The sequence below is a fragment of the Dicentrarchus labrax genome, unplaced genomic scaffold (genome assembly GCF_905237075.1).
Source record: "Dicentrarchus labrax unplaced genomic scaffold, dlabrax2021, whole genome shotgun sequence".
Lineage (NCBI taxonomy): Eukaryota > Metazoa > Chordata > Actinopteri > Moronidae > Dicentrarchus > Dicentrarchus labrax.
In genome coordinates this window covers 2106210-2127500 of record NW_026136722.1, presented here as the reverse complement: position 1 = coordinate 2127500, position 21291 = coordinate 2106210, and the positions used below count along the sequence as shown (strand labels likewise).

At 43.5% G+C, this 21291-nt stretch overlaps 1 protein-coding gene across 3 annotated transcripts in view; it reads right to left on the bottom strand.

Moving 5' to 3' along the window:
* The window catches only part of epn2 (epsin 2), a 21667-nt gene extending 376 nt beyond the window's left edge, over positions 1 to 21291 (bottom strand). The window contains exons 1-11 of one of the 3 annotated variants that reach the window (XM_051387340.1): positions 21073 to 21291; positions 14748 to 15563; positions 12514 to 12668; positions 7900 to 8012; positions 7173 to 7277; positions 6641 to 6821; positions 5964 to 6116; positions 5518 to 5616; positions 3858 to 4088; positions 1804 to 3431; positions 1 to 1731 (exon numbers count right to left, since the gene is read on the bottom strand). The exon at positions 1 to 1731 is cut by the window's left edge and continues 376 nt beyond it. In XM_051387340.1, the coding sequence (XP_051243300.1) occupies positions 3085 to 3431; positions 3858 to 4088; positions 5518 to 5616; positions 5964 to 6116; positions 6641 to 6821; positions 7173 to 7277; positions 7900 to 8012; positions 12514 to 12668; positions 14748 to 15178 (1815 nt within the window). In that variant the 5' untranslated portion in view covers positions 15179 to 15563; positions 21073 to 21291 and the 3' untranslated portion in view covers positions 1 to 1731; positions 1804 to 3084. The remainder of the gene's footprint in view (positions 1732 to 1803; positions 3432 to 3857; positions 4089 to 5517; positions 5617 to 5963; positions 6117 to 6640; positions 6822 to 7172; positions 7278 to 7899; positions 8013 to 12513; positions 12669 to 14747; positions 15564 to 21072) is intronic. The other 2 variants (XM_051387341.1, XM_051387342.1) reach the window with 2 other exon arrangements.

Below are 21291 nucleotides of genomic sequence, written 5' to 3'. Positions count from 1 at the left end.
GAATACATAGTAACACGCAGAGGAGCTCGCTACACACAGGCCACATTTTCACTGCACCATAGCCACGACTGTAAAACTGCTGCCAGGGATCAAGAAAAAGTGTTCGACTGCAGTGTCACCCGACAGACTGGGAGTGCTCAATTTGTTCAAGACGGTAAAAGGTTTTATTTTCAATGCATCGATAAAACAACCTTTTTCCACAATCGCTGGAGTGAAGTTAAAGGTCAGGCCGCAGTGAAATCAAGGCCAGTGAGAAAGTGACATGTCTTAACTAGAATATCATAGTAGCATTTCAATAAACAAGACTTTATTAGCAAATCTAACTTTGCAAAACACATCAAGCATTAAGTCTTCTTATAGTTTTTACTTTTTTCCAACTCCAATTTTTGCATATATTTAGTTGAGATTAAAAATGTTTGCTGGTCTCTGCAAGTCAGTGTCACATCCATTCATTCAGGACCTCAAGCATAAAAATCCTCATCACCACCCTCACCATCACCATCATCATCATCATCATCAAAATCATACATACGGTTGGAGCTGCCCCTCCTTTTGCCTGAGAGAAATGAAGGTCTGCGTTTAGTGGAAATATCGAGGGTCCTGCAGTGTAGCTATCATACCACAGCAGACCAGGAGAGGGCACCAACTCACACCAAAAGGAAAAAAAAAAAAATTTAAAACACCCCCTCCACAGTAATAACATTGGCAGTGATATCAACAGAACTGAAGAGAAGGGATTACAGTGACCTAAAGAGAAGAAGGGTCTATACACCAGGTGCAGCTTATCAGCTGTATTTCACCAACCCACTTTTCTCAACCAATAGAAGAGACGGACGCTCAGCTTGCTGTCAGTAAATGTGCCGATATTCAGCCAACAGTAACACTTTCTTACAACTCCTGCACAAATATCTCTGAAATATTAAATTATAAGAATGGAGTCTCTGATATCATGAGAATCCATAAACGGGAAAAAAAAAAAAAAAAAAAAGTCAGTGAAGTGTGACCCTACTGTTCAAACTAATCAAAGTACGACATCCTCAGAAATCAGTCGTTATGACTTTGGTAACAGTTGTGCTTCTAAGAGAAGAGAATTACATAGCCTACCCATAGGGTGAAAAAACTAGAATGACAGAAAATAGATAAAAAGAGAGAATGAAGATGATACATGCTAGTACACAGCTCCAAAACTCTGAAAGGCTTGGCTATGGATTTACATCTAACGAGTAAATAACAACAAAAAGTAACCAACAAAATTAACAACTGCTTGTTTACATGACATGTCTCACTGCTGTTTGCTGCGGGATCCCCTGTCCTATCAATAGGCCGATCCTGTGTGTGTGTGTGTGTGTGTGTGTGTGTGTGTGTGTGTGTGTGTGTGTGTGTGTGTGTCTCCCCCACCCGGTAATGTTCTTGTACATAGATTAGCCACAGTAAATCCACTCGGAGGTAAACTCTCTTCCCGGTGCTGAGTGGCTGACGTGTTCTTTAAACCCAGAGCAACCCTGTCACCACAGTAACGCTCCTTGATATATGATTGAACACACACAATGCGCGCACACACACACATACACACTCTTAAGGCTGCAGATGTCTACATTATCCCCCTGTTTTGACTTGCACCTCAGAAACTAACCTAAGCAATTTCTAAGTCACTTCCACTTGACTGAGTGAGAAATGGAAAAACTTGTTCATTAAAGTACACTTGGAAGCTAAATGCATCTCTCATGCAAACTGCGCACACACACACACACACACACACACACACACACACACACACACACACACACACACACACACACACACACACACACACACACACACACACACACACACACACACACACACACACAACCCATCCTCTTCCCTTTGACCCTAGAAACAAACTAAAAAGAAAGAAAAAAATAAACTGTCCCGTGATGCCTCCCTGCATCCATATGTTCAGATAGCATAATACTGATGCCATCACAGTTCATGTCTTTTTTCTTTCTAAACACACACTGGGGGAAACTCAGTGACAAATACATCGACATGTTGCTGTTAGTATCCGAGCATTAACAGTACACCTGCGCGTGAGCACACATATGCAAACAAAAATAGCGTTTGCGCATCTTTTCAAACCCCTGCGGCGAGGGGTTCTTCTCCTTTGATTCAGAAGTGTTCATTGTTTAACCCGTGACCCCTGGAGGTCAAAGTTCACGTGGAGGGTCGGGAAAAGGTCCAATTTGACAGGAAGTGACCAGACGAGAGTTGCGACTGCGTTGTACCGAGAGCTGTGGCAGTGTGTGTCGATAGCGGCTAGCCTCCCTCCCTTAGCTAAGGTGTAACGGTGAGCCCAACAGTCGCAGAAAGAAACCAAAAAAAAAAAAAAAAAGAGAAAAAAATTGTGCAAAATCCCTGCATTGTAACACACACATACACACATACACACACACACACACACAAGTATAAACACATCTGTCCATCTCTCATCCGTACTCCAGTGTGTATAAGTAAAACCCACTGAAATATACACAGTGTAAAAGTACTGAGATGTGCGCTCACTCACTCACTCGCGCACACATACACACACCAACTGACAGGGCTTATAAAAGATTAGCTCTAGTGAAGAGATAAAGATCCTGGTGTTAGTACAGTCACTCCACCACAGAAGAAGAAAGGAGCAATCCTAAGGGAAGAGGTAAGGGAGGGGAGGCGAGTGAATGAGAAGGAGGACAGGGAGGAGAGTGGTTCCCGTCCTGCCTGTGGAAAAAACTGTAAACACCACTGCTACTCTGTAAGTCTGTAGACAGACGCAAACTCTTTGTGGTCATCAACATCATCGTCAGATCGGTATGGAAACACACAGGACTAGGCAGCTTGTAGCACTGAGAGAAAGAGACAGGAGGAAAGGAGGAAAGGAGTGTGTTAAGGTAGGAGGCCGCCAGGCTGGGACTACGACCTGGCTACGAGTCGGTTATAAAAGGGATAAATGGGATAAGACATCTCCTTGTTCATTTTGAAGCTTCTTAAGGAGCCAAAGTGGAAGAGAGAGGAAGAGAGAGGAGGGGGGGTAACTCTGGGGCAAGTCGTCCCCCAGTCACCCCCTCACAAAAGGAAGGGGTTGGTGGTTCCGGTGGGCTGTGTCCCAGCCTGGGGTGGCATGCTCATCAGGGGCTGGGGCATGGACATGGAGGCCGGGATCCCCGCGTTCGCCCCCACACCCCCGACAGCGCCGACCCCCATTCCAGGCATCATGCGGCCCATGGGGGCCATCCCTGCCAGGGGGACCATGGTGATGGGCTGAGCGGGCACGGAGGCGAGGGCCATGGGCTCGGGCATGCCGCCGAAGCCAGCGGGCATGGGGCTGACTCGCATCTGGTTGAGGGTGGGGGGGGCTGGCTGGGTCACTTGGAAGGGGTTGGCGTGGGCTGCTGGAGCTGGAACAGTGCCGCCTGAATAAAGACAGTAAGGGGGCAAAGGGAGAAAGCAAATGTTACTGATCTCACAGTAGCAGTATAGCATAATCAACAGCCAATATAATGATGACTAGAATTAAATGTTCCTAGTTTTGTTTCCACACTATACAACTACTGCTTTAGAAATGATTCATGTCTGCTCTCTGAGTTTACAGCTAGCATAGACAGGACATGGTCAGTGATTCAACATTAAACTGTGCAGATGGGTGTGTCTGCCTGTGTGTTCAGGCATGCACGTGTATGTCCATGTCTTCTGGCATACTCACTACACTTCTTGGCTAGCACACACAGTTATGTAATCAGTGTGAATTAAGCAGTGTGTTTACCCGCTTAAAAAAGCCTGTCTGTACATTGATACAAAAACTCATTTTGTGAACCAACATCTTTGTCTCTTTGTCTCACCGCCTGTTGAAGCTAAGAAAGGGTTGACGATCGGCGCAGGCTGGGCTGGTTTGGTCACCAGAGAGTCCAGGTTGACCAGGGCAGCGTTTGGACCCAGAAAGGACTCTGGAGTCTTTCTAGTTGGGTTCGAGGAAGTAGACATGGAGGTGGGCAGGGGGTCGAAGAGGTCCAGGCTGCTGCTGCTAGCAAGACTGGCTTGGGAGGGGATAGAGGAGGCTACGCCCATATCACCTGGGGAACAAAAAGGAGTAGTATTTCATTGATGAAAAGCTGTTACAGAAAATCTGATTGAGGGAATAAAAACATAATAAAACACTGAGACATCATTAATACAGGAAGACAATATTTCTATTCTTGAACTACAGGGGTATTTATAACTGTGTAATGAGGTACAGCTAACCTCTAACCTGAGTTTGACACGGCTATAGTGTAGTATGCAAAAGGTTTGTTTACATTTTGCATTACAAAAAGGTCTAATAAATATTCAAAAATGCATATTTGCCTATTCTTGCCTTGTGTAAACTCCTGAGTTTCATTCACATTTACCAGGAAATTAAATTTAGGCAATGCAATAAAATGATCAGAAGATGCTTTTATGAGAGGACATTGGAGGCAGACAGCCTGGCTAACCCAGACAGCAATGGAGACCTTCATTAATGCACTCACACACGGACATGCGCAAAGCCAGCATGCCAGCTGCCACACACACAAACACACACACAAGAAAATGTCAAAGACGGAAACTGTCTTCTCAGAACAGAAACTGAGATGTAGCAGAGCCAAAAAAAAAAAGGCCCATGATAAGATCAGACAGGCCTAGTGTGTATTAACGCCCCATAAATCCTGTAGATTTTGGCCAGAACTGATTCAAATACTAACATTTCCACAACTCATCTTGCAGTGTGTCGGTGTTCGTGTCCTCTACACACCGTGTGGCGATAAGGTGGCTTAGTTTCAATAGGGAGTCTCTCTCCCCCCCCTTTCTGGGAAAAGTAAGTTTGTGTGCCTGTGTTTGTGTTCCTTCTCACCTTGTCCTTGACTGTATCAGGAGTGTTTGTGTTGAGCTGGAGCAAAAGTCAGACACCAATGTCACCATGTCACCCTCCCACACCCAGAGATTGCCAAACCACATGGGAAAAACACTCAAGACCTGTGCCAAACTGTTCACTCGAAACCCTCTCACACACACACACCCCAACCTGAATGGAGTTGTGCATGGGTTTTATTCAAACTGGCTGAAGCACCAGACAAGATCTTAAAAGTATCAAAGCAGTTCTAAAGAGGGATTCTATGAACTGGGTGGCCCAGGTCTAATAATGTATTTACAGATAAACACATAAAAGCTGCATCAGATTGCACCACACTGATAATGAGACCAGACCAGAGCAAACAGATATTTTCCACCATTTGATCTGATTGCTGCAGCATTTAATTGCAACTGCAGTGGAAAATCATCAACTGTTTCAAAAAGCATGACTCAAGTGGTTCTGACACTGTCTTTGCTCAGGACTGGTGAGATTCACATACAAAAAGACAAGACATGCGTGTGTCTGTGCCCCCGCAGAAACATTGTATCTGCAGACGGGGCATCAATTCAGACGCTGAGAAAAAAACAACACAGACTCCGTGTCAATAGAGAGACGAAGACATGGGTGAGTACCAGTGGGGACAGAGGAGGAAGAACGCAGGCTGTCAAACTCTGAGAAGTCCTCTTTGGACGTACCGTTGGATGCATTGAAAAGGTCAAAGCTACCTGAAACTGGACAACAAATACAAACACCCACACAAACAATCACAAACACACAGCAGACACACACAAACAAAGACAAATGGAAACAGACAACACAAGTATGAATGAGTATGGATATTTTGGTAAAACAAACAAAATAAGCAAGCATGCAGAGGTGTATAAGCGTGTATACGTATCCCTTTAAGACACAGCTGTTGAGTATCTGAGACATCACTCAGCCATTAGTTAGATATCTTACTAATTTCTTAAAATAGATAGAATTCAAAAAGTGCAAACTTCCAGAAATATGTCTTAGCAACTGATGCCACTGGACGAAACTAAGGAAAAAACGAAGCTATTTTTTTCCTGATGGTCACCTGCGTTGGAAGTTTTGGGGTGGGCGCCTGCAGAGCTCCAGGGGTCAGAGGCGGGAGTGGAGTTTGATGCCCAGGGATCACTGCTCTTCATGGGAGGGACAGAAGGATGAGCGCCCCATGGGTCCACTGGGGCTGCTGGCTTAGGGGCAGACCCTGGGGAGAGGGGAGAGGTTCAGTGTTGAGAAGGACGGGGTAGGGGGTGGACAAAGCATGCAGAATGTGAAGCCAAATTGGTAAAGTAGGAGGAGGGACAGAGGAAGAGAGCAGGAGAGAGGGAAAATAGGTAAAATGATCATATGTATTTGATCTGACCCATTTCAAAACAACTGCTCATCGGTTCCTTCCCCATCTCCACTTCAACATTTACATATCCCTCCCTGCAGCCTCCTTCCCTGCCTCCTCCCCCCCGTCCCTCTACACTTTACGATATCTTCCTCTAACATCCTCAGCCCACCCCTCCTCTGTGCAGTAATGCTGCTGGGCCAGTGGAGCAGCATTCCTATTTAACAAAGAGTCACAGTGCTGCAGGCTGCAGGTGGAAAGCAGAGACACGCACACACAGACACACACACAAACACACACAGACACACACACTCTAAATGCTTCTCAACTACAGTCTGTGTGTAGATATCTTCTGATTTGACCATTTCTAGCAAGAACCGTGTATGTGTGTATACCATAAGGTTGCCATGGGTCTTCTGATACAGCAGCTGCCCCAGCCACAGCCCCGGCCCCGACCCCGGCCCCGGCACCGGCCCCGGCCCCGGCACCGGCCCCGGCCCTGGCTCCGGCACCCCAGGGGTCAGCACTGGCACCAGGCTCTGGGACATCCATCAGATCCATTAAAGATGACTGTGGCTAGAAAGAGACAGAGGGAAAAAAAGAAAAGAAGAATGGGATGAGTACAGACAAACATACTGGCGGTGGTCACGTCATTATGTGCTACGATAAAACATGAGCCGTACTCATGCAGCCGTACTACATCACTTCAGCTTTGTGTTCCCTGAAACCCAAGTCAGCCAGCTATTCAGGCAGAATAATGATGAGCAAACCACGCAATCTGCTGCCAGTTAGCGGTTTTATTACTGCTTCTGAAGCAGCAGACAGGGTCAGGCAGACAGAGAGGTTGCGGGAGACGAGACTATTTCAGGGTCATGTTCATGATAACAGAATAAGTCACTCTAGTCTCCATGTTTGTGTGCATTTTACCTCTTTCTTCCTCTTGGGAACTTTTACTGTTTCCGGACCTTCTTTCTTACTCTCCTCCAGGGCCATCTGTAGTCTCAGGTCGTCCCCTCTGCGTATGCGCTCCTCCTTAACATAAGCAGAGCAAATTTAGAATGAGCAGCATGCTTAGAAACTAGACCGACTGATCTCACTATTGGGGATATTTAAATTTCATTTTGCAGCTCATACAGCAAAAGCTGACGAGAATAACGGGTCATACTGCCACACAAATGTATGCATCTTGGTTATATTTGCTGATAGTTTTTCAGTTCTTTACAAATGCTAACCAGAGACAATTATCTATGCAAAGGCATTTGGCTAATAGACAAGTGGCAGTAATCATATTTCAGAAATGTTCATGCGGGAAAGTGGGAAACTCAATGTCTTTTTTTAGGTTCAGGGATTTATAGGAACCCAGCAGATAATTTGGCAATGTAAATAATTACCAGGATTTCAGAAAGGTTTTTAAGTATGTGTATTTGCAGCACAATAATGCAGGAAAAGGAAATGAATTGACGTGTAGCAGAATTAAATTAAAGATGATTACTCATAGCTTCCTGTAAAGTAATTTTTTAAAAATATCATAAGCTGGTTTCCACAGCTGAACTGTAAACAATTCAAAACACAGGCACACAGTACGAAAAGAAAACAACAACCAAAAAGGGACTTGTGCTCTGCTATGTTAGTATGTGTTTCTGAGAGTGTGTACCTGTTCTGCAGCCTCTCTGCTCATGGCCAGAGCCAGTTGCAGCTGTAGCTCCTCCTCTCCGCTGGTCTGAGGTCTGGCCTGCTCTAGTTCTGATCCCGCGTTGGGAGACGTGGCTAAGAGACACATTCAGAACATATGTTAACATCACTGCCACATGAGACTCACATACTGTATATTATTACACATAAAACCAATGTCACTGGCTATGGAAATTCTGTGTGTTTATCCTCCAAAACCAACCCTTAACCCTGGAATAATTACAATCATACATAGAAACCCCACACAGTGTTGTCTAGTAAAGCAGTCACTGTATAGCAAATACCATGTGTTTGCATGTGTGAGTGTGTGATTAGAGGCCTTCAGTGAGCCTGTAAGGGATGACGGGTCCATTCAGTTTATTGGATTAGATCAGGCCATGTGGCAGCAGAGAAAACACACAGAAACTGCACATGGCTGGCGCACACACACACACACACACACACACACACACACACACACACACACACACACACGCTATGTGGCCAAGAGAAAGAAGTCACCATGCCAAAAGATTCTCATGAAGGTAGCCTATAGTGTATTTTAATTCAAAACGTGATGGCTGTGTGTCTATCCATGGGAACAGTGCCGTGGGAGGTGATGACAGGAGACGGTGACATCATCAAATCACCCACTGAAATACTTTTTTTTTTCTATGTGATGTCACTATTTCTTCATCATTTCTCAGCAGAGCTTAGAGCAGTTTTGTACGTGTGTGAGTGTTTTTGTGCATTAAACCTGTTTTCTTAACTAAATTAACACTTTCAAATGCAATTGTTTCTATACAAAGCTGTTTTATGCATTAAAACAGTATGCATAGAAAAAAATGTGGAGTGGAAATGAAGTCTTAACATTCTGACTAGACAGTTCCTCTCAGACTTTAATATTACTGTTCTTGTTCTCCAGCTCCAACATAAACAATATCTATCTCCTTCTGCCTGCCTGATTTTTTTACTTCTACATATCTGCTCATAACAACCAAGACCAGTCAGGACATGCTCTGCTGCTGATGTGGACACTCCCAAACACACTCCTCACACAATATAACATCGGGACGATCTTGTGTGTAATGTGACATCCTTTTTTAATCACTGTTCTGAAAGCGATCGGTTAGAAAAGATTCATTAAGGCCTTAGTGCAGAGACAAAACAACAACACTGACACAAATATGACTTGGGGAAACAGTGACGGTTAGTTTCACTATTTGACACAATTAACTTTGAAACCTCACTTTGACGAACATCCTCCTGCCCTGTCAAGACGACGGTAGGAAGTAGATGTCACATCAGCAGGTTTTCTATAAACATTACAAAGTAAATTTACCACATCAAATGTTTCCATGATGAGGAAATGGTAAAAATGCAATGTTTTTGTTTTTTTTTAAAGGAATACATTAACATTTCCTGTAACAACTAAAAGGCTTGGCCTTCCTTGAAATGGTTGAGGAGAGCTATAGCCAACAATAATTAATATTTAATTTGGGGAAATTTCTGTACAATAATAATATATCAAGCATATTATGTATTGATTAAGTAAAGGCATTACAGCCTAATTTCTGCATGACTCTGAAAATGAACAATGAGTACATATTCTCAATAATTAATTCAATGCATCTGTCTCCTTTCCGGTCCTGCTTGTTCTTGGTCAAATCCACATCTCTTGCTCCTTCTCCAGGCTGTGTCTCCAGGGAAAGTGACCACAGTACCAGGGGTTAAGGTGTGTTTGGTTAGCTGGTGGGACTTGGGCCACAGCTGCAACATCAGTTACATGTCTGCCTTAAACAGACAGTGAACACAGTGGCACTAAAGCCTACACACAGACAATGTAACCCTGTAAAAGATGCTGAAATGATATGGCGTTACATTCTGCCATCAAAAGGAATATCTTCCTTTCTCTCCAAAAACAACTGCAATGCAAATAAGGGCTTAAACAACAGTTTTTCAACCAGTGAGCCTAAAGAGAGACTAAACTGGCAACACAATGACACACAGTGACTGACACAGTACACCACTTGATGGTAGCAAGTTCAAAAGACAAATAAACAAAACTCAAAGCCAACTAAAACACACAAGTTTCTTGCCCACCACTGTGGGAATGGACCATATATGGATAATGACAATTCCTTGGCATTCCTCACAGATACAGCTCAGCCTGCAAGCAGAAAATGCATTTAGAAAGTATTTTGTTCGCCGTTCAAGTTCATTCTTATCCTGTTATTTTTCTGCTACATTTCATGACTGAGCAAATAAACAAAAACCTGAAATTCAACAAAATCATAAGCTTACAAAATGACTAAGTACATCATGACATTCAAGCTCTGAATGGAGAGAACAGAGTTTTGGAGAAAGTGAAATGGCCTGATGACCACCAGTGTTATCTGTAGTAGGATTTATGTGGTGATAATGGCGCACAGGATTTCTATCCCAGGGTGTCAACCACTAACTATCAACACATTTGCAGACAGTCTGTCGCTTGTCTCTCTAGATAAAAGAATTAAGTGGCCGTTGAACGTTGCTTAGATATGCTTTCTAGATACTAAAAACAACATGATTTCGATTATTTTCCAAACATTTAGTGTGAATCTGTGAAAACATGCAGCTTTACTGAGCACTGTGCAGGATGACAGACAACCAAAAAAGATAATAAAATAAATATCTTGCATTTACCCTTTGTGTTCAACAGAGAAAATACTTGGAGCCCTACAGCCTTGACTCAGCTTAGACCACACATGCACACACACGCACACGCGCGCGCACACGCACACGCACACACACACACACTTTATTAAACCTGTTGATGTGGAGTTAATGAACTCCATTCCTTTTTTTTGTGCAGTGTGTACATTGGATAGGATCCCATTGTTTAAGTCGACTTACTGAACTCATGCAGAGCTTTAGAAGCACTGAACTATTTGAACTTTTACACTGAACTGAAAAGGCATCATTGAACTAGAAACAAAAAACTAGAGCAAAACCTGCTTTTACTATTGGCTGGTTGGCCTCGGGGAAACTACAGAAAGTACAAGAATACATTTTTAAGGTCTTTCACACACATGTTCATGTTAAAAACCGCACATAAACACAATGTAAGATGTATGATGGATGCGGTATACTAAAGAAGAAAAAACACAACTATATAAAGACATTTTAATGCCATACACCATGCTAATTTCACGCCTTTACAGCTACCTTTGGGACTGGGGGATATGCTGGGTCAACAACAACACTCACACTTGCACGGCCATTCATTCACACCCTGTCTGGACAACAATACTCGGAAAAGTTTGACTGGAATCCCAAAAATCCTGCCTGGCAAAGCCCACAGCGGCAGCCCAGCCTCACTCCTATTGGCCAGTCTTCCCTTCCGTTTTCTCAACTGATGACTCAGCTGCTGGAGTTTCAGCCTCTGAGCCGCACACTCAAACATAACGTACATGCAGGAATGTGGGTCACTAACTAAAAAGTGAACGCATGGCTCTGTGTTCCAAGAACCACATACATGGCAACAGACACACAGACACACAGACACACACACACACACACCCTGCTGCGTACAAAGGACTGGGGGGGGTCAGAGGATGAAAGGAAAAGAGGGCATGGTTCATACTTTCATTTAAACTTCTCCATTCTTCCCCTCTGTCCCTCTCTGTGTTACACCATTTCCTGACTGGGATTTCTGTTTCTTCTTAGCTCTACCCCTATCTCTTTCTATCAGTCCATACGAACATTGCTTTTATATTCTCTGTTAGAAGAAACTAGAAGAAATGAGTACTAAATTCAAGTACAGAAAAACATCAGCAATGGTGACTTCTCACCAAATATATTACCAAGTATGAGGATCCCTTAAATTGTACTTAATGGAATACATGTGATACTATTCCCAGCTTGGCATGATTAACATATATTTTTGAGGCTATCAGACTAATCAATGCATCATGCTAAATACAGAAGGCAGTAATAACATGCATCTGTAGGAAATAAGCCAGACAAGCATAACTATATTCCTACTTCACTAATACACACATGAAATAGTGTGCATACTTCATTAACAAAAAACACACATTTCTTCTCTAGTTTCACAGTAATCCAAGTCTGGATTAATTGTTAAATTATTAAATTTTTCTTTCCATGAAGTATCTCTCAGTGCTATCGTCATATATCCATTTCTCTGTTCTTGCACTGTCTGTCACTGCTTGTTTCCACATCTCTCCCTCGCTGTTTATCATTGAAAAGAGGAGCAGATTCCTCTGTCATGTGGATGATAGGGGCTGGATGGAGGGGGGGGGGGGCAAACTCTGCTTCCTCTGTGTGTGTGTGAGTGTGTGTGTGTGTGTGTGTGTGTGTGTGTGTGCTGAGGAATGCAGCCCTACTGCGGGACTGCAAGCCAGAGACAGAACAGGGGGGAGGGGAGGGGGCGGGGCAGGTTTCAGGATGTAGGCCAAAGTTACACCAACTGGGACACAATACAGTATAATGGAATATTCTGTATCGCATGTTGCTTAAACATACGGAACAAGCCCCGTAAGTGTGTGTGTGTGTGTGTGTGTGTGTGATGTTGTTACTAGAAGCAAATACTCACAGCCATGGTAGGAGGCAGGTGAGCCCTCTGATCTGCCGTACTCTTCGCTGTAGGAAGTGGAGAGGTTGGGCTGAGATGAGCCTCGGCCAAAACCCATCTGACTGCTCCCTGTGGACACCTGGGCCATACGCTCTTTGGTCTTCAAAGCTTGAGACCTGGAAGGACAAAAAAAAAACATAACCACACATGATCAATCCTCTTGACGCAAGTTAAGATTCTTATAATCTTTAGTGTGACTTGCAAAAGGACAATATAAGCATACGGTACAAAAGAATGATTGGTCTTTGGGGCCCGAGAACAGAAAACAGTAACTTGAAGTTTTTTACTAAAGCTGTCCTGAGAATCAGGGTTTCAAGTGGCTTAAATTCTAAATGCCACAGTGAAATCATTAATTAGAATCAAACATGCTGCCAAACAAATGATGAAGTGTCTCCCCCCCTTGGGCCAATTAGTATAATTCTGGAAATGATTCAATGCCCTGATATTTGCCAAAATATGTGTCTATGACATTGTGTGTTATAAAAAGACAGATGGATGAACAAATAATCAAACTAATGACATAGGAGTAGGAGAGCAGCGAGTGTGTCATCTTCTACATTCAGTCATTCAGCGATATGTTCAAGTACAGTCACAGAGAATCACTGAGGTATGTCCAGATTGGTGTTTGCTTAATACTGTGAAGCTGGGAAATGCATCAACTCTATGGCCACTTTTCAAGTGCAGTAATGTGGTTTGCACTTCTTAACAGTGGTGGAGATCCACTGTAAATGTCAAAACACTAGAAGAGGCATGGAATAGCATGACTTCCTCCAGACCAATTTTTGTTAAGAACTAACAGGTGTGGAAACACAATAAGCACTAAAAGGTACCCCAGGTTCCAGGGGGGGAGTAAACACAGTATTGAGACTCTAGGATGATGATGGTGATTGTATTCTGAATTAGTTTACAATGAAGAATTGACGACCATCAGCCACATAAATACTGGCATGGTCCTAATTAGGGATGCACCGAAATAAAAATTCTTGGCCGAAACCGAAAAACGAAAATGAGGAAACCAAGGCCGAAAACCGAAACACCGAAAGAAATTATTATGCCAATTATTAGTACCATTGCATTTATGGCTATGACTGTGTACTAACCTCACTAAAATCAAGGCATTGCATTTCAAAGAATAAATCAATTACAAAAGTATGAAAATATTTATTTAGCACTGACAACAGTGCACAATATAAAATAAAATAAAATTCAAAATAAAATGTTTAACTTTAACTTAATGATGAATGAATGAATGAATGAATGAATGAATGAATGAATAATGAGAATAATAATCAGCCTACGAAATCCCACATCCTCTACTACAGAGAATGGCTGATCATCTAAGGCAATGAATTCCATAATTTTTTGTGTAATGCCCTTTGCCTTGGCACCACCACTGGAAAACTTTCTTGCCTTTTCAAAAACGTCCGCCACAGACGGAGTGGGCGTGCTCGGATTGATTTTCCTTTTCTGTGCCACTTTCTTCTCATATTCAGAATGGCAATCAGGATGTTTGGACTTCAGGTGATAAATTAAACCTGACGTGGAGAAACTCTTTGCAGATGCACCCACTCTTGAAATTTCGGCATTACAGGTTTTGCAAATCGCTATCTGTGGGTATTTCTCAGATATTGAAATACGTCCACACACAACATGTTGGCACTTATCCACTACATGTGCTGGCCGCGGTTTTTGTTTGCGTCATCACAACTTCCTGTTTCCGAAAATGCACTTTTGGGCCGTTTTCAGCCAAAAACTTTTTGGTGGCCGAATATACGGTGTATCCCTAGTCCTAACCTGTGTATGGGAATAGGTTGTAGATGGTTAAAATAAACAGCAGCCTCTTGCAACTGCACTAACAAAAGCAGAATTATTGCAAAAGGAGAATTATTTTGCTTTTATTTGACGGTTCAAATCACTGTCTTTCAGCAGGGCCCATTTAGAGCAGAAGGACAAGTGCAAAGTCACAGTTGGGGAGTGTATTCTATCATTGTGACAGCTCCAACCCCACAGAAAGAGTTGGGCAAAGCCTTAGTATATTAGACACACAGTATATTAAACTCAGGGACAGACGAGTGTTACAGCAATAAATGTTAACCACAAAATAACTCCATAAACATCTTTGCATAAACACAAGTCGACGCCGGAGATTTTCAACTATTGTGTATCTGTTCAAAATTAATTTAGAGAGCTCTTACCTCTCTCCTTTGAGGCGTTCCTCGTCTTTCAGTAGGACCACTAGCTGCTTGCTCTTCTCCCTAACGTTGATGCCCTGGTCTTTGCCGTCTCTGTCAATGTACTGGAAGTCCTTCAGAGTCTGGATGGCGAAGATGTTTTCTTTGCACTGCAGCGCCACTCGCTCTGAGCCCGTCTTGATCAGGTAGTCGAGCAGTGTGAGCGCCTTGTAGACGTGGCGCCAGTTCTTGCCGTGGTCGTTGAGCCTTTTCCAGATCATGCTCATGATCTCACTGAAGGCCACCACGTTGTAGGTAAGGTCGGCGATCTCGGACATGAGGGAAGACGATGGGCCCCAGGGGTCGTTGGAAGTGGCCTCTCTGACTTTCTTCTCTGCGTCAGAGTAGTTGTTCACCATGTTCTTCATCTGCCGGCGGATGGTTGAGCTTGGCATGGTGGCGGTGGAGATGGGACAGACAGGAAAAAATACAATGTACACTCTCACACAGGAGAGGAGCTAAACATCAATAATGTTTGGGTAAGGAAAGCTAACAGACACACTGGGTGTCAATGTGTGTGTGCGTGCTTCAGCTGAAGCTTGCGTTACGTGTCCGTGCACCTGTGTCCTTTCTCAAGGCACGGCGGTGGCGTGTGTGTGTGTGTGTGTGTAACTCTTGTGTCCAGGTGTGTATGTGTGTGTGTGTGTGTGTTGTGTACGAGTGTGTTTGTTTATGAGGCTTCTCCAGGCCAGTGCAGTGTTCCTGAGTCCTCCAGAACAGCGTCTGTTAAAACCATCTCCACACACACAGTGCTGGCTGCACACATGACCACGCCATCACCTAGGACAGACAGAGAGATTACAGGTTAGTGGAAGGATGAGGGGGGGGGGAGAGACATTTAAGAAAGGTAGCAGAAGAAGGCAGTTGAAAATAGCTACATTCAGCCAAACTAAAACAGCAAACATGACAACACTTCCTTGTTATAATGAGTTTCTGAGTAATGCGCTAACAGCTTAGTCTTCATTTTAGCACTACACCACATGACACATTCATGTTTCTCTCAACCTAAAGAGTCATGTTGTATGCCAACAATCCCCAACTAATGAAATTCCTCTCCCCTAAATATTCAACCTACCTTGTATTAGAGACACATTGGAAAAAAATGAAACATCTGGTAAAGTTATCCGTCTAATCTTAGTTACTTTGTTAAAGCTGTCACCATAATCCCATTTTCTACACCTAAAGAGTAAGAGCATGAAGATAAATTGTATTTATAGGGGCAACTTTACTGCCTTCCCCTCTGAAACTAGACAAAACAAAACAGTGTTTCATACTTTCACACTTACATAAGCAATTTCCATGCACTTGCAGAGTGCCTGCCTCCTTCATATTATACAAGGCCAGGGGGTTGTGGCCAAGAATTGTGGTTCCACTTTTGTAACTAACTCGAGTTTACAGTAACCTGACTCAATTGCAAACAAGGCAATGTCAATAATTTCAGGGCATTCAGGCCTGTGTGATGGTAAAGTTGGAAACTGGGTGGGCTTTGGGGACAATAAATGAGTAGAAAACACAAAACATTCCACAAACAATTTAAAGGAGACGTACACAACTCTCTTATGATAATGATGTATGTATAAAAAAAAGTCAATAAATCTGCCAAGACAGTGATATGACACCGTTCTCTAGTTACTGAGAAAAATAATATCCTACTTCTTCATAACAAAACCAGTTTATTCAATACACCTGTACAATCAAATGCTAATAAAAATACTGTGTGGCTGCAGGTTTACCAAAAACATTTTTCTTCCAAAACGTGAGTTATGTATTCCTCTAAAATGAAATGCATTATTTCAACCATGTGAGAGTGGAATTAGTCCAAAGAAACATGAGGGAAATGTATCAAAGCAGACACAGAAGCAATAGCTGATTTATGATTTATCAAGGCTCTTTCCCACCGACCACAGTATTGACATTCAGTGTATTGTTACGAGAGATAGCAATGACTGAGTAAAAATGTGTTTCCACCCTTTGGTGGGTGGCAGGGGAGATAAAGCATTTCCAGTCTGATTATGACTGGAGGAGTAACTTATGACTCCTCTGTCCTGTTTCTGACAGATCAGCAGCCCGGGCTACTAATCACTTCCTGACTGACACACACAATTATGGAAACTGTGTGGACTCACAGTTATGTGACTTACAAAGCAAAGTTCCATTCACACACAAAAAACTGTTGTTTAGCATGTACCATGAAGTTATGAGCTGCACATTTACTATCATTGCATCTTCTTTTAACCAAGTAGGGTCTTTATGTTAATACAATTGGGCTGCTTGGAAAGAAAAATCAATTTTGCTGAAATACAATATTGCAGTAGTTTAAACTCAGACGCAAACACACACTGGCTGGATCTGCTTGGCTCCATCATTTAGCCAGACTAATACAGAGGATTTCAACTCCATTCGTCATTTAGGAAAAAACTTCTGAGTGTACACACAGTCTTATCGTATTGGCACAGTTAGGCAGTTACACACATTCACATTGACAGTAAACTTGCCAAATCTCATTTAAATAATTACTCTCAGTAATAAATCAGTCTGGGTTTGCTGAGTTCTTGTCATGCCCACTGTTCCTCTGACTACCATTGAGGGAGACCCCTTGATGACTTATCCTATTCAGTAATCTGATCCCTGCACCAAGCGTGCTTTGACATGTCCTGCAAACAAGTGCTTTCATGAACAGAAGAAGAGTGTTAAAAGTAAGCAAGTGGCTATGTACATTTATTTATTTATGTGTATGTGTGTGTTTGTTTGTTTTAGGGATCCTCCTGCCCAGCAATGCCATGGAAAGACAGCTGGGGGGGATGAGGGTGAGGAAACGAGGAGTGCGAGTGTGTGTGCTTGGGAGGGGGGGGTAAGAAAACAACTTGGCACATCCCGTAAATTCACTTAACACCAGTGAAATGTGATTCCTGTGTGGCATGCCCCCCCAAAACGTTCCCTCCTCACCCTGCATCCGCATGAATACAGCTCAGACCTAATGACACATCTGCTGCTATAATCACCTATTCACCCATAGCAGACAGGAAGAAGAGAGGAGAGTCTGTCTTGTCCAACCCACCCCCCTCCAAACCCCGGAACAACCCCCACCAGAAGACACCGCTGGCCCGCCTTCCTTCAGCCCTTCTGTGCTTAGATCATTCGAGTCCCAAGTCCCAGAAGAGACGGCACACAGGACTTTTGTGTGTGTGTGTGTGTGTGTGTGTGTGTGTGTGTGTGTGTGTGTGTGTGTGGGAAAACACATTCATGTGCCGATGCAGGTTCATTATGTCTGAATGACTGAGCCTGTCATTCTTGTCAAACTGCCATCACGCCTTGTTGTTGCTAGAATAGGAGAATAACCATAAAAAAATATTTAGTCGAGGGACGACTTCTTGCAGCTTTGGAGGAACTCGCACACACCTAACATCTGCTGCCACCCTTTCAGTCTCTTCTCTCCGGCTGTCTGTCCTTCTGTATTTGACAGAAAGTCAGCCCAGTCTTATCAGTTTTTCCAGAGTTACAGTAGAAAAATGCAATGTTAAACTGCATATTTACAGTAATTAAATTAAGATCATAAATATGTGACGACTGGACGACTTGAACTAATGACTACTAGTCGACTAGGATAATATTTGGTATGGGGCAGCACTAAATAAGGTACTGGTGAATACACTGATATAATTTGTATCATATCTGTGACTTACATGGAGTTGCATGAGCCAAAAACTGCTACAAAATAATTTGATAGCTGCCGAAAAACAGCATGTGGATAATCACTGCAAAATATCTGCAGTGAACTGAAATTTACAGGAAAAACAATATGGCGTTTCCAGTGCTATCTAGCAGCAACAGTCACTCACTATTAGACAGTGAATAAAATAATCTACCGCAATTATTTCCAGTATATAATGAATGCATGGCACTGGCTGACAACATGTCCATCTAGTCTTGTGGGGGTGCTCAGCAACAGGTGACACTCCCTTGCTGAATTGTAAATCAGTTTCTATGGCAGAGGCACCTACAGGGGACGACAAGACCCAATCTGCCAGACTGTTGCTGGGATGGACCTTGCATTTTTGGTAGATAGCATCAGCAATATAAAGCTTGCTATCAGAAATGCCCCATCGCACTTGGTTAACACACTGAAACCTCACAGCGTGGTGAACAAGTGACCCGCACGTGAACTTCACAGCAAACAAATTTTGATCATTTTGATTATATGACAATGTCAAAACTAGAACAAATAATCATGTCAGCCTTTAATACAGACTTCCCTACCAAACTTTAGGCAGTGTGTGAAACAATGCCATGACTTACAGGAATTAGCTAGAGTTCTACAGCCCATTACGACAGTAGATGTCCATCTCTTTTAGTTTTTTTAGTTTTTTAGAACACCGGACGCAAGTGAACTGTCCGATGCACGAAACAAGCGAAACCTATCCTGTGTGTGCGAGTGGGCCAGTGTCTGGGTGTGTCTTGGCAAAACCTAAGCAAACTGTGATTAGCATTAAGGGTTGAGAGGCAGCACACTGAGAACAGGTCTTCCTTGCCAGACCCACACTGTAAGAGTAAAGCTGATCTGGAGATAGAAGGCTTGCACAACCGGGTGCTTGTGTATGAGTGTGTGACAGTTAAAGAAAGAGAGAGACAGGGGTGAGTGTGCAATGTGGTGACATTACGTTATCCACCCGATTCCTTCATCACCCATTTACTTCTTTCCTGTTCACAAGCCACATATACCAGTCATTAATCCTAAACCACTCAGCTGCCTGAGGATTAAGGTCCTACAAGCCAAACTAACAATCGCATCAAGTCTAACCCAAAGAAAATCAAACCACTAACACATGTTCCAAAATCCCTAAAGTGACTGTCAATCTATGGTAGGGGGGTATGATGAAGTGAGCTATTTAAGCCTAAAGAAGGGAGGAAAAGACAGGAAAAGAGAGGCCACCTTCTTGATCGACATTTCACACCGCCTATTGTCCTCCGTGGCCGGGCCGAGAGACAAAGCCAAGTCAGGCAAAGGGAGGAGGACGGTGATGATGCATCTGTCACCCACTGTGACTGAGTGATCATCCTGACAATAGACAAAGCCCTGCCCCTCTCTCAGGCCACGTTTGTACGGGCTCAGTGCGGCTCAGAATAAAACGCTCACATCGAAACACCAACATCTCCGACTATGCCCCATAAAATAAAGAAACCCTGGCCCTGTGCAGCGTCTTTCAGCCAAGGTTTTATGCGAACCTACCGAGCAGTAGTGTTAGCCGATTGCAAACGGAGGGAGTAAACAGACAGCGCCCACACCGTGAAGAATTTCCCCCAAAATCTCAACAAGTATGTGGACGTCAAGTATTGCCTTGAAGACTTACAAGTGTACGAGCTTAACTTAGTAGTACTCTGATACAACGCACGGTACATCGGGGGAGGAAATAAATATAATTAAGATGCTCAGACCAAACACACACAAAAAGAAAATCACAGCGTTTCCTTGAACTGGTGTCATTGATAGCACATAAGCTAAAGTAGCTTTGGCTAACATTATTTATTTTTTTTTGTCTCAATCCTATTTTCAGGTTTTTCTAGTCAAATAACCTGTTTGAATTGCGAAATAATGTCGGGAGCAGCAGAGCTCGAAGTTTGTGCACCGTCACTTTAATACATCGGGAGCGATAACTAGCCTACTTGCTACGTGTGCTAACGTTAGCAGGTTCAGTGCAAACTTGCGACAAGTAGTTGGCGTTAGCTAGCTACATAAGCTAGCGAGCGGTAACTTGGTTACGCTGATCCGGTGTGTTACCTCAGGTGGTTGGAAAAGTGCACAAACCCACTCAAGTTTGTTTTATTGACACGTCCTGTGCCTCTCCGTTGCCGCCGACTGTGATACCTGCGCTCGGATATCCAACCACTGACTAACGTTAATTTCTAATACGGGATCACAACTTGGCTCTGAAAAAAAGTTGGATCAAAGCTAGCGGCGCTTACGTTAGGTTAGCTAGCCGCAGAGCTCCTCTCTTCCGTGGCTCAGCTAGAAATTCAACCATTGACCGCTCAGGTTTTAATGATACAGACAACTCCCCGTGTGTGGGATTCACATTCAGCCCTACAGACTAGATAAACAACCATTCCGGCCAGCTTCCCGACGTATTTTCTGAGCTAAGACAGCCAACTAGCATGCTAAGCTAGTTAGCAATCCTTCAAGCTAGTAGCCAAGACGGGTGCTCGGTGGAGACATCACCGGAGCGAGCTGGATTACAGGACACCCTGGAAAAACAAAACAACTCGACTGTCTTGAAAACCGACGTGAACTTACCATATCCTTTGGGCTGCGTCGGGTACTACTGTTAGTCCAGGGATATAAACCCATAAACAAGTTTCACCAATTCCAAGAGGGGGGAAATGAAGGTTTAGTACTTATTTCGGTGTTCGGGGTGCTTGTTGCGCCTCCGCCAAGCTATGTGTTGCTAATGCTAAGCCAGCTAAAGCCAGGCTACACGTATCTCCTCCTCCAGAACATGGCGGGCAGAGTGGG